The 13,073-nt window shown below is 34.5% G+C and overlaps 1 protein-coding gene across 1 annotated transcript; it reads left to right on the forward strand.

Moving 5' to 3' along the window:
- Positions 1–379: 379 nt before the first annotated feature.
- On the forward strand, positions 380–10,052 carry LOC131672501 (ribosomal protein S6 kinase alpha-5-like). The gene is made up of 10 exons (XM_058949762.1): positions 380–1,209; positions 5,200–5,283; positions 5,672–5,890; positions 6,017–6,132; positions 6,222–6,422; positions 6,765–7,193; positions 7,274–8,187; positions 8,262–8,440; positions 8,521–8,767; positions 8,878–10,052. The coding sequence occupies exons 1-10, from the start codon at positions 909–911 to the stop codon at positions 8,912–8,914; spliced, it is 2,727 nt and encodes a 908-aa protein (XP_058805745.1). The 5' UTR covers positions 380–908; the 3' UTR covers positions 8,915–10,052.
- Positions 10,053–13,073: the final 3,021 nt, after the last annotated feature.

A 13,073-nucleotide genomic window follows, 5' to 3' on the forward strand; every position in this document is an offset into this window, starting at 1 on the left:
AAATGACTTCTCTTTTCGCTCGACGAGTGAATACAAAAAAATGTCCTTAAAAATAATCTCGAATTTGTCGTATTTTTTACAAAATTACGTATAGCATTGACTATACACTACTTGAACGAATGTTCGAAGGTCGGGACTGAGCCAGGCCTGGACTGAGCAACAGGCACTCTCTATAGTATACATCTCTTTCTCTTTCATTCTCTCATTCTGTGTCGCTCTAACTTCTGACGTACTATACTCAGCGCTTCCCCCACTCCAGCCTCGGCAGCCCCACTACTTACGAGCGCCGTCGTTTCTGCCGCCGTAATTCTTCGGGGGAGTGGGGAAAACGAAAAACGGCGCGCGTGCACAACAAATGTGTCAGTAGGATAGTGCTGCTCGGTAGTGCTACTCGTGTTTGTTCGAGCTTGTGTCTGCTTGCCTGTGTCGTTCACGAAGCATATGGCCTTGGTAAAATAGCCTAACGTTTTTCTTTCGCTATTAATTGCTGCGTTATTTCAATGTAAAAACAACGCTTTTCAACGTCAAACAAGTTTTGCGACTGGATTTCGATCAAGTTCGTGTCATGCTATGAAAAATACTTGTGGATAACATCATTATCGTACTTTCGAGGATACAAGTACGCCACGAGTGCAATGTCGAGTGTATGTACGTACTTCAAGAATCATCGTATTTTTGTCATAACTTTCGAAACATACTAGAGCAGCGCCATGAAATCACTTCAGTTCTCCTCATCATGAACTCACGACAGCTGCTTGATTCGATATGAATGATGATCGAAAAACAATACATCGCAAATTATGACATGGCTTGATGTCTACAGTCGATACTTCACGTTAACTTTCCAAATTGAAAAGAAACTCTCCTCTTACGTAATGAGATAAGGGAGCGAAGAAACTTTTAAAATCATGACTTTGGTGCAATCAAATAACGACACAATGAACAATACAAATATAAACACCAGGGTACGGGTACAGAACTGCGTGACTATCGAAAGCGGATATTGTGAAGGTGACAGTCTGGACAGTTTAAGGCGCACAAGAGATACTTCCAAACCATCTAACACCTCTAGCGAAGGATTTGTATCTAGGTCGTCTTCATCGAAACTTGGCTTAGTCAAGGCCATTAATGAACTTGAGGTTAGGGATTCCCCTATGTCACCTGACGCAGAACAGGTAGACAATACTGATGAACCTGTACTCCAAAAAGGTAAGTTGTTTTTATTAAATATCATGTTTATGTTCAAATTTTAGAAACAGTAATTTATCCTAGATCTATATTTATCAATCATTAAATAATTTGCCAATCCATATGGTTACTTAAGATTTTTATCATATATCAAAGGCAAATATTTAAAAAATATTCAAATTTATTTATCTACTAATGTGTGTCACAATACGAAACGGAACATTGTTCAATAATCGATGTTTTAACATTAAATGAAATATATCGCATTGACAATGAAATAACTAGAAGTTTCATTCGTTTATAAGTTTCCTTTTGTGTTAGATTTTAATTAGCTCTATGAATGAATAAGCTCTTTTTCATATTGAAAAAACATAACGTAAGCATTCCGTGGAATTCCAGGTTATGTTTTCTACGCTTTACGTTTATACTGTTAATTTATTATTTGAATTCTAGAAAGTTTCGATAAATTATAAAGCTATAAAATTGCAACAACAATTTTAGTATTTAATAGTTGAAATATGTTGTTTTTGCCACCTGAAACTAAAACTTTTATATCTCTTTTCAATTTTTAAATAATACTTTTGTCACTCCACGTTTTGAAACGCGCACCAATCGAGTATTAAATATTTAAACATTTGACTGACATAGTAATGAAGTTTTTCTAAATATATCTTTGTAAAAAAGAACGATGTAAAATAATCCAATTTTGCTGATAAAATAGTTAAAGATTACTAAAATGTTGACGCATTCCACTTTTACTAACAACTTTCTAATAGTGAAAGTATATAGACTAAGTGTAGAAAACTTACCTAAAATAAATATAAAATCAGAATTTTATTAAATTTTCTCGTATAAGTTGGAATTTTTAATTTTCCATTGATAATGTATTTATAAAATTAAAAATATCTCTACCTGAAGTATTTGCTTTCAAGTCACAAAACCAGTAGCTACAGTCAAGCATTCAATAATGTAATGTAAAAGCATCATTTTTATATAAAATTTAGCTATACAACAGATAACTAAAAATGACCAAACTACTTTGTAAATATTGATTATTTCATGAATAATAAGGTACGAAGGTTATATGAGTCTAGAAAGTGAAAATAATACATTTAATTTCTTACATACAGTTACGAAACTTGCAAAAACTTAGCTATGACAATTCGCTGTCAATTGTAAAACCCGTGTATATCGTTGCAACAAAGTTGCATCGTTTTCGAAATTTCTGTTCTAATATTGATTAGCTATTGTAACAATAACAGCCCAACATTAATTGGTCAAGATAAAAATGCAACGAAATCATACGAAACAGTTACGAAAACAAACAAACTACGGCAGTTTTTCTGACGAAACTTTGTTTTATCGTAAAGAACTTTTTTCTTAGATGGAATTGCAAACTATTAATAAGAAAAGTAGATTCATTGATCATTCATGAAAAAACGCGCTTGACTTTGATCTGCCGATGTAATATTCGCGACTACTGTAAATAATAAGCTACTGTTGCGCTGAAGCTGTCGCGCGCATGGTGAGAAAGAAAGTTGATCCCGTTACGAAATAGCGAGTGAATGCCGATTATGTAGGTCAGACAAAAACGGAACTTCCGCGAGGTACGGTGGATAAAGATGCAATTCAAATTATTTTACTCTTTTTTAATAGCGATATTTTTTTTTATCCAGATTGGGATATGTAGGTTATTTTGAGTGAGCAAATAGTCAGCATAATACCACATGTAACATTTTGAAATTACGTATAAATCTTACATTTCCCGCTACTGACAGAATATTTCAACATTTTGTTTCAAGCAATTTTTATAATTATTCATTACTTCATTAGAATCTGGTTATAAATTCTAACCATTAAGTAGTAATCTTACATCATTTTTCATCTTTTTAGATAAAGGCATTTCAAATGATTCTTAAAACATTTCATAAGTATAATATTCAGTTTTCTATGTCATATTGGGATTTCTTTAATTACCTCATTGTTTTAGATGGTAAAATTTTTTCGAATGGTTTTCCATTTTCAGATTTATGTTATTGGATTAGAAAAGAAATTTCCTTGGCAAGAGTGTACAACCGTGAAAAATTAAATTACATTAATCGAGGTACTATCCTGTTCAACAAAATTAAGCATAAAACTTACCAAACCTTGGCTGAGTTTTGTATCCGACCAAATACTTCAATACTATTAATTGTTTTTTGAATAAAATGGAAATGTTAGGTGAAAAAGACTTGAAGTGTTTTAGCGAAACAAAGAACGGTACTTTGTAGACAATAGTTTTTCCACCTTTTGATTCAAAAATAAATATTTCTCGAACAAAAGGCGAAGAATAGCCAAAGAATTTTCGGGAGATTCGATTTAGTAGTAGACAATAGGTAAATTTAATCGAAAGAAAGAAAAATTGTTATCATAAGAAACATTAAAACATAATCAATAACATGCGCACTCCCGGCCCTGACAGTCAGTCGTCTGCGCTGGCTGGATCTGTGTCAAGGTAAAGCAAGAGCATGTGCAGGTGACCTACTTTTATTCTCGCGTACGCGACGGATAGCACGAACATAACAGTTTATGCCATCTTGTTAATAAACATTGCGTAGACATTTTATACGAAAGCATCAGTAGCCACGCAAACCATCGTGTTAGTTGTTAGGCCCGTTCCAGGCCATTACGATCAGCTCTACCAGTGTAGGTGACCGATTTTCCGGAAACTCCGTGTAAATAAAAATATCGTTCGTATGGTGATGAAATGTTAGTATATATTTTAGGTCATTATAATGAGCAGGTTAAAAGTGACCGCAATTAAAAATGTTTAATGAAAATAAAATAAAATAAATTTTAATGAAATTGACATTAGCTTGTCGTAATACTCATAAAAATATTGTTGCAAAAATAACTATTCAATAATGTTCAAAAAGTTATTAACGTTGATTATATTATTTATCCTAAAAAGTACTTATTTATTTTCAAAATTCATTTTCCGTTCAATCCCATGAACTTATCTCCATAAGAATCAACACTAATATTACTCAAAATAACTATGGAAGAATATAAAAGTAGGAACGGATAATAGCCGGCGATCCCCTGCGGCGTGGTGAAATTTTTCGGGCACCGCGAGCATACTTTATTTTCATCCCTTAGCTACCTGTTTTGATGGGTTCAGTCGAATTTGCAGTTGCTCATCCGAGGCAGATTTAAGGCGGTAATATATTACCTCCGACAAATTTAACAAATCCCATAATAACCAACGGACTCTTGCTTCCTTGAAAACGATGCTTTGTTTTTGCTTTGATTGTAAATTTTTCATTTGTCGCTACAGTTGCTTTGTTTTCGTCACTACGTTTCAATTTTGGATTTCTTACAAAATCTGAGCCTTTTGCATATTACCGAGAAAAAGTTTTTCTTTATATACTTTTCTCATTAGAAATCACGAGCAGACGATAAGGCTATTTTTATGACGTCTGCCTGTGGTTACGTATGTGTGCTTTTAAAGTGTGATGGATTGTTTGAAAGCTTATGAAATCAGCTTTCAAATGAGTTGCTACAGGATGGTCTTCATGATACTTAGCCCGAGATCACGCTGTATTGCTAACCTTTTTTCGAATACGAATGAATATGGTAAAGCACACGCGTAGTACTAGTCAGAAAAATGTGTTATTTTTATTTTTGTTAATCCGTGAAATAAATAAATTAATCTTATCGTCACGGTTTAATAAAGATTTCGAACTCTACAAACGACTCTAAAATAAAAATATTAATAACGATAATTTGAAATTAATCAAATGATTATTTATCTTGCCGGTTTCGTTTATATAGTTATTTGTAAATGACATTAAAATATTTTTCGAGAAAACTTCAAGATCAATATGAAATAAAATTAGAAGCTATAATATCATCTATGAGGGATCAAAGACATTTTCCAGTAACTTTGTTCTTTATTCTTGCTAAGCATCCTTTATTGAACAATATTAATTTAATGTTGAAATAAGTCACAATAATATATATTTATTTCAGTTAATTCAGATATCATTAATAACAGAATACGTCGTCAAGTGGATTTGTCAGATTTTAATTTGCTGAAAGTTTTGGGAACTGGAGGTAAGACTTGGTTTAAATGTCTGTCTGCGTCTGAATTGTATAATCTGTAAAGAGTTTAAGATAGTAACATCATTTAAATACAATAGAGTACGACGATAGCCTCCTACAAGTAAAGAAGCTTTTTGGCATTATTCAAAATGCGCGCGCAGTTAGGTATTCCAAATGGAATCTAAGTAATAATCGCGGGAATTATTTGAAATTGTTTGACATGAACTCTATAATTTATTATCTTTTGATTACCTGAAAAATCGTGATATCTAAAATTATTTTTAGCTACATTCGTCTATTTTAAATGTTGATAATGTACTGTAAGAAAAATATCGAAATGACGAAATGTTTGTCAACACGGTACATAAAATTTATTCATAATTCATTATAAATCTTGCAGCTTATGGAAAAGTGTTCCTTGTACGAAAAAAAACGGGTATAGATGTCGGTCGTCTTTACGCACTAAAACTGCTAAGAAAATCATTACTATTGCAAAAGAGAAAGATGGCCGAGCACACGAAGACGGAAAGGGAGGTTTTGGAAGCAATTCGAGGCAGCCCTTACCTAGTGTCTCTTCACTACGCTTTTCAGACCGAGAGTAAACTTCATCTTATTTTAGGTAAATTACATTTGCGAAAATTGAAAATGATTGAAAAGTTTAATCCGCATAAAGTTACTATTGAGCTTGAACGATTTCGGTTAAAATATGATTAAAACAATGACATTTTCATACTTTCACTCATAGATTACGTTAGCGGGGGCGAATTATTTACGCATGTTTACCAACGGGACCATTTCTCGGAGACAGAAGGTCGAATCTATATCGGTGAAGTTATCTTGGCACTTGAGAAACTTCATTCTGTAAGCATACGCAATTCAATCAAACTCACAAATCTAAGCTAACAGAATTTGATCATCCAATTTACATCTGTTATTATATTTGTTTTTAGTTGCATGTAGTTTATAGAGACATCAAACTTGAAAATATTCTACTTGATCACGAGGGTCACATAGTTTTAACAGACTTTGGTCTGAGCAAATCATTAAAACCAGATGAAAAAAATGTTAGGCCAAGAGCTTACTCTTTTTGTGGAACAATCGAATATATGGCACCAGAGATAATTAGTAATAACGCTGATGGCCATGGTCTAGTAAGTTTACAAGATTACTTGAGATTAATTGCTTCAAAGAAAGCCAACTTCAAAATATTTTACAATTGTTTACAAAGCTACACGTCAATAACATCAATAATGAATGAAGATCATTCTAGAAACAAGCTTTTAAATGAGTCCACTCCGAGTTCAAATCGCGTGTACCATCCCAGGGACATGCGCTAACATGCGCAAAAAAAAATTCAGAAAAAATATGTCGAAACTTATCCTATTTGAAGTTGGCAAAAATAAAAATTGAAATTTTTAGAGATAAATGTTTGAAACCATTTTATTTAAAGAAGAAGAGGACTAAATTTATAACCTACTATTTTCCATTTTTAGGCAGCTGATTGGTGGAGTTTAGGCGTAATGTCATATGAACTTTTAACCGGTGCTTCACCTTTTACCGTGGATGGTGAAAAAAACTCTCAACAGGATATTTCGCGTAGAATCCTTACCAAAGATCCACCAGAGCCTAAAAATCTAACCCCTGAAGGAACAGATTTTATCTGTCGTTTATTGGTTAAAAATCCACGTGAACGCCTGGGTGGTGGTCCTGAAGATGCTGCTGAACTGAAAAATCATTCATTTTTTACTAAAGCACCACCCCCTTTTTCATGGGAGGCTCTAGCAAAACGCGAGATACCACCTCCATTGAAGCCCCGAATTGCCCACGAATTAGATACAAGTAACTTTGCAGATGAGTTTACCAAACAGCTACCCACAGATGTCCCAACTATGGCGCCACCAAATTGCGAAAAGTTATTTCCGGTACATTGAGAAACAAATCGATCGAAATATAATGTTTGGTACTTAGGATTGAATTCTTATCAGAATTTCTCAATTTTCAGGGCTACTCTTACTTTTCACCGTCGATGCTACCAAGTGACGATGCACATTCATCCGCTCATCCAGATAGTACAGATGAATCACCTTTCTTCAAACAGTATGACATCCACCATAGAACTAGCTTCCTCGGCGATGGTAGCTTTTCGGTTTGCCATCGTTGCTATCATCGTGCGACGCGTAAGGAGTATGCTGTTAAAATAGTCAAACGACGAGTTGATTGCAAGTCCGAAATAGCACTTCTTAGATATTGCCAAGGCCATCCCAACATCGTGAAATTGATCGAAGTGTTCGAAGATAGGAAACATACTTACATAGTTATGGAACTACTTACAGGAGGAGAGCTTGCAGCCCGCATCAAACCAAGAGCTTTCTCAGAATATCAGATAAAGTGCATAATGCGTCAACTTGCTTCCGCCGTACAGTTTATACATCTGCATGGAATTGTTCACCGTGATTTGAAACCCGAAAATATCGTGTTTCTTAATTCGAGATGTGACGCACCTATCAAAATCGTAGATTTCGGCTTCGCTAGAACGGAACACTCACTGGGACAATCTCAAGTACCAGGATTTACTTTGCCTTACGCAGCTCCCGAAGTACTTGCAAAGCAACACTATAGCCAAAGTTGCGACATGTGGAGTCTTGGCGCAATTATGCATACGCTTATAGCGGGTAGGCTACCATACCAGAATGGTAGTGCTGATCTTGTATGCAAAATCAAATCTGGTGATATTAGTTTTAACGAACCATATGTTCGAAATACTATCTCAGCTTTAGGAAGGGAAGTGCTCAAGGGCTTGTTAACTCTAGAACCGACAGATCGACTTTCTGCCATTTCGTTAGTGAATCATCCGTGGCTTAACACTGACGACAGCTCTGTTCCCCAACTCAAGACTGTATTGGTTGGCGGTCAAAGGTAAGCGTACTTAAGACGATAATTCAAGAAATCATCATTTCAAAAGTTTTTATTATTCATTTTATTTATTTTAGTCAAAAACGTAAATGCAGCTCCTCTATCAGAGAAGCTGACGAGGCAACGCTCGCACAACGTCGTAAAATGGCAAAACATTCTTCCTCCAGTTCTTCTTCTTCAACTTTAGTTGCTCCGACATCCGATACATGCCTTCAACTAAAACCGCCTGCATCCTTTGATTCTTCTAGTCAGAGTTGTAAGTCTATCAATAACACGCCAGAAGAATAGCCTGTCTAATATAGATTTTGTAATATTAATTTAAATATATATTTTTAGACAGTCTACAGAGCGATTTTGAGAAAAAAAAAATTGACTCCAAACGCGTAGAGAAACACTTGGAGACTCAGGTCACTCACAGCAATAGTAATGAAAGTTTTACTAGTCAGGGACCTGTAACTCGATCAAAAAAAAGGAAATTAGCCGAGTGCAGCGAATTAAACAATACTAATAACAAACAATCAAATTGTCACAGGAAACAGAAGATCGGAAATAGGCCACAACGGCCACAGACTATTGTTATAGAGTAAATATTTTAAAAATCTAGATTTAGTATCTCGCGTTCCGTCTGCATTTCTTATATGAACATGCTTTGGCAGTAAAATGGTATTAATAATTACTGAATTAATATTACAGTGATTTAGAGAAAGTTGAGAATTTGAAGAATCTCTGAAAATTGGTGGAATTTGTTGATAGGCATTTCGTTTTGATCAACGTAATCAACATGATGTTTTAATTGTATAGTTCATATGTTCATTAAATAATATGAACAAGGTTCCATAGATGCTGAAGGCAAACCACGTTTACCTCATAAGATAGTTTTAATACATGATAGTTGTGTGTATGTATATGTATATATATATATGTATGTATGTATGTATGTATATATATATATATGCGTGTCTTTATGCTCGTGAATGTGTATTGTGCGTTTTAGAAAATCAAGTGCAATTCTGTTATTATAAATAAGATGAATATATTCACGTTAACGTTTTCATATGTACATGATAAAAGATACTTTCACGTTTGCCTTCATGAAGTAATGTCGTGGTAAAGACTGAAATGAATGTACGATTGACTCAAATATAATTTTTACTTTGGAAAGAAAAATTATAACTTTGGCATTCGGCGTAATAAGCTTTGTGAGTAGAATAGACCAAAGACGACTGACATATTATCGCAATGACCAAATAAATAAGAAATGTATAAAAATGGTGGTATTTGGTGGAGGTTCCTCGCTACCTGATCATGTTAATGTGTCGAAGTTGAACACAGTTGATTTATACAAAACGATTAGAGATGATATGTTATTATACTGTTCATTATTTGAAAAGTCTAAATACTGGATAAATGAACCAGATAACGTTTTTACATTTTTAAGGAATTATATTAATATGCCGATGATATCTGAGCATTTAATTTTTGTAAAAATGTTGAATCAGCTTGAAATATATGATCGTTGGCATTGCCTAAAAACCTAAAATAAACGGTGAAGTTTTAGAAGAAAAGAAATCAATTTTAATAAATTATTTATTGATTGATAGAAATTTACATTGATAAATTAAAGGATTGCATGATGTAAAACTACCATTAACATTGGTAATTGAAATTGAATACTTTGAAAGAGATAGAATTTCGAGAGAAAACGAAAATTGGGTCAATACTGTAAATTAAGCCAACAAATGCGATCACGAGAAAATAACTTTTATAAAAATCAGCTAACTACTCATCTTGTAGAATATATTTTGAACATAAGAAAATATCAAAATCTGTTATTTCGACTATACATGCAAAAAAATTATTAAAAAACATATTTTACAATATTTGTGTGTTTCCTTCTCATTATATTACCTTTCCGTAATATTATTTATGATTTTAAGAATAGATAGATCGAGTCATTACAAAGTCTGGCTCAAAAAAACAATAAGGTAATTTATCAGTCAATGACGCTTCATATTTTTAGCTACTATTTCTGACAGGTTGAACTTGTAGCTTGACATAATATACGTCTAATAATTATTACTACTAACTTAATAATTAAACATTTTTATTTTCATTCATGATTTTTAATGCGTTTCAGTAAAATATAATGATATAGAAGCATGTGATACGTAATTATTTTACTCTGAATACTTGATTTGATGAAATATATACAGAAACCTGCAGCAGCTATACAGTAACATCATTCTCCATTGCGTCTGTCGCCGCTTTTGTGCGATAATTTACGTATTTATGATCCGTTCGACTCCCGCGACAATAAAACTTATTCTTGTCACTTGTAGATGACGAAAACGTCAAACGGTGGCTACCATAGATCATGCACCGGCGCATCTCGGAAAGAAAGGCTACTGCCTATCATAAATTCAACGCGGGACGATGCAATCTTACGGCAGTTTCGCTTAATAGCTTGAAAATCGCCAATCTTAATGTTCTGAACTCGATACTAGTCGAGACGGCACAAAACACGAGTTACTTTCCAGAAAAAAAATTAAATTCCAGAAAACCTCGCTGCTAAATTGTCAAGTATGTTATCTAAGAATCTTATCAAGTTTTGTAAATCTGTCGAAAATTATTATCCGTTGGAATGACTTAGAAAGAAAAGAATACAGATGTTGAAAATAGTGAAGATTTCAAGATTACGATGCGCTTCACTAAAACGCTGCTCTTACCTTTTGGCCTTGGGCCCCTAGATGTTTCCGAAAATTATAAATGCTTGATGACTTTCCGCACTTTTCTAATACTACTCGTAATGATTCTCCAGTATTTACACAATTTGTCGCCTTGATAGATATGAAGGTAAAATCTTGTTCTCTTGCGCCTTTAGTCGTGAGCTTCGAAAAGTATCAAGCTGGTTGTCTCGTTCAGCTTTAGCATTATGATCGCCTTTAAGTACATAATGATCACAGGGTGGAGAGGCAAAGTTGCCAAATGTTATTGCACATGATAACGGATGATTGGCGAAACACCGGTGACAATTGCCAAAAGTGCGAGCTATAACAGAAAAAGCGAGAATCAGAAAAACTTTGATAATTATCAGCATGATTTTACCGTGCAGGTGCTGCAATGCCATATATTAGCATTGTGCCCGTTACGGTAGGCTCTATACCATTCTGAAAATAATACATAGCCTAACTAATGCGTGAATATAGTATATTACGATACAAGTGCAGGAAAGTAGATTTTCGTCATGTGTGGTATTTACCTCCGAGCGAAGCGAGGGCGGATAGATACACGAGACGAGAATTTTTTTTCCCGCAAATGTATCGCAATGTACTATTTTAACACTCCTTGTGGAATGTACTATTTTGAACGCACGTTTTTGGCCGAGCGTGCGAAAAGTACCTGCTTTCTGCAAGGATTGTTGAAAAATGCTACTTTCGAAGAGAAAAGAAAGTTATTGTGTTTTTCTTTCGGAAACGATTAAAAGTTTGTTAAACGTTATTATAGTAAACTTGATTCACTAGTAAAAAATCGATAAAATGAATGTTTGATATTGCTATGGAAATTTATGTCTGTTATTTTCGTACCGGTTTTGAATAGTCATTGTATATTAAAAAATGATAACTGATATTTCGATGATTAATATTGTCATAACTATTTCGTATCCATTTACACATTTCGAACGTCAAATCAGGCCGAATTCAAATAAGCACTACATATCGTATACCTACAAACATAAACTTTTAAACCCATAAATTCACACGGTTTTAATTTTACGTAAACAACGTATTTGGTGTTTATTATAACGTGATTTACGGGAAGCTTCAATTTAAGTCGAGCACCCATGTCTACCGCAAGATATTTGTAAAAATTCCCCCTATTTAAACACTTTGTTTTATTGTAAATGTTTAGTTCACACGGAATGCTTCAAAACGCTGAAGTTTTCAACCACTTATCGTTTACCGTAGTTTTCCTTTGCTTACGACCCTGAACTTTTTTCTCTACGCATAATCGAAAATTTATAACATACATATAATATAGGAATATAAATCGTGAATATGTATTTGTTAGTTATTAGGTTATTGATTTAAATTATTTATCTATCGTGGAATCTGTACGAGGGAGAGTTTAGAGTAAATTAGTACTGCGTTCTTAAAAGCACGTGCGTCCAAATTAGTTATGCTGTTGTCACGCCAAAGCTTAGCCCAGGAACAGCCGCAATAAAGATCGATTGGACTTCCACTGATCCGCTTGTCGAGAGACAATTTAGGCCCGTTCCCGTTAATGGCCACCGGTCCTCGTTTTGCTCCTCGGCAAACAGGGCACTCGACGTTGAGCACAAGCGGTATTAGCTCGGCATTCTTATAGCTGCGACGGAGACGCTAAGCAAACCAAACGGAACTTCACAGTTTTGCGCGGAGCTGCTCGTTTCCCTATTTAACAATGGCTTTGTTGGCAGACAACGCGGGCTTCGTTATTCTTATGGACCCTAGCAGACCTCATCGGGATTCCCCACTTCTGGAAGGCTAGGTTTATCTGTCCGTCGTACTTAAACAGCCATTTGAGTTATTATGCTCGTAGACAATGCACTCTTCTCTTTGGAATAATTTATGCATGGGAACGAGAAGATTTCACTTGGATTTTTAAAGGAGCTGGATCTTATCTACCTTAACCCTCTGTCAAAGGATATTGAAAGAGTGAAAGACAGAGAGCGAGTGAGAGAAAGAAAACGCTAGCCAATAAATTTCCAATGTTTTCAGCGCGAAGTTGGTGTTTGAATAGAAAAGGCTTTAGCGAAGTAGATTTTAATAGCACGTCAATTTCAAACTGATGTAGGATCTTTCTGTACTATTTCGTGAAACACTTTCACCAGCAGGAATTCTCCAATGACG

Source organism: Phymastichus coffea, unplaced genomic scaffold (assembly GCF_024137745.1).
Source record: "Phymastichus coffea isolate CEN01 unplaced genomic scaffold, Cenicafe_Pcof_1.1 PCOF00152, whole genome shotgun sequence".
NCBI classification, from domain to species: Eukaryota; Metazoa; Arthropoda; class Insecta; order Hymenoptera; family Eulophidae; genus Phymastichus; species Phymastichus coffea.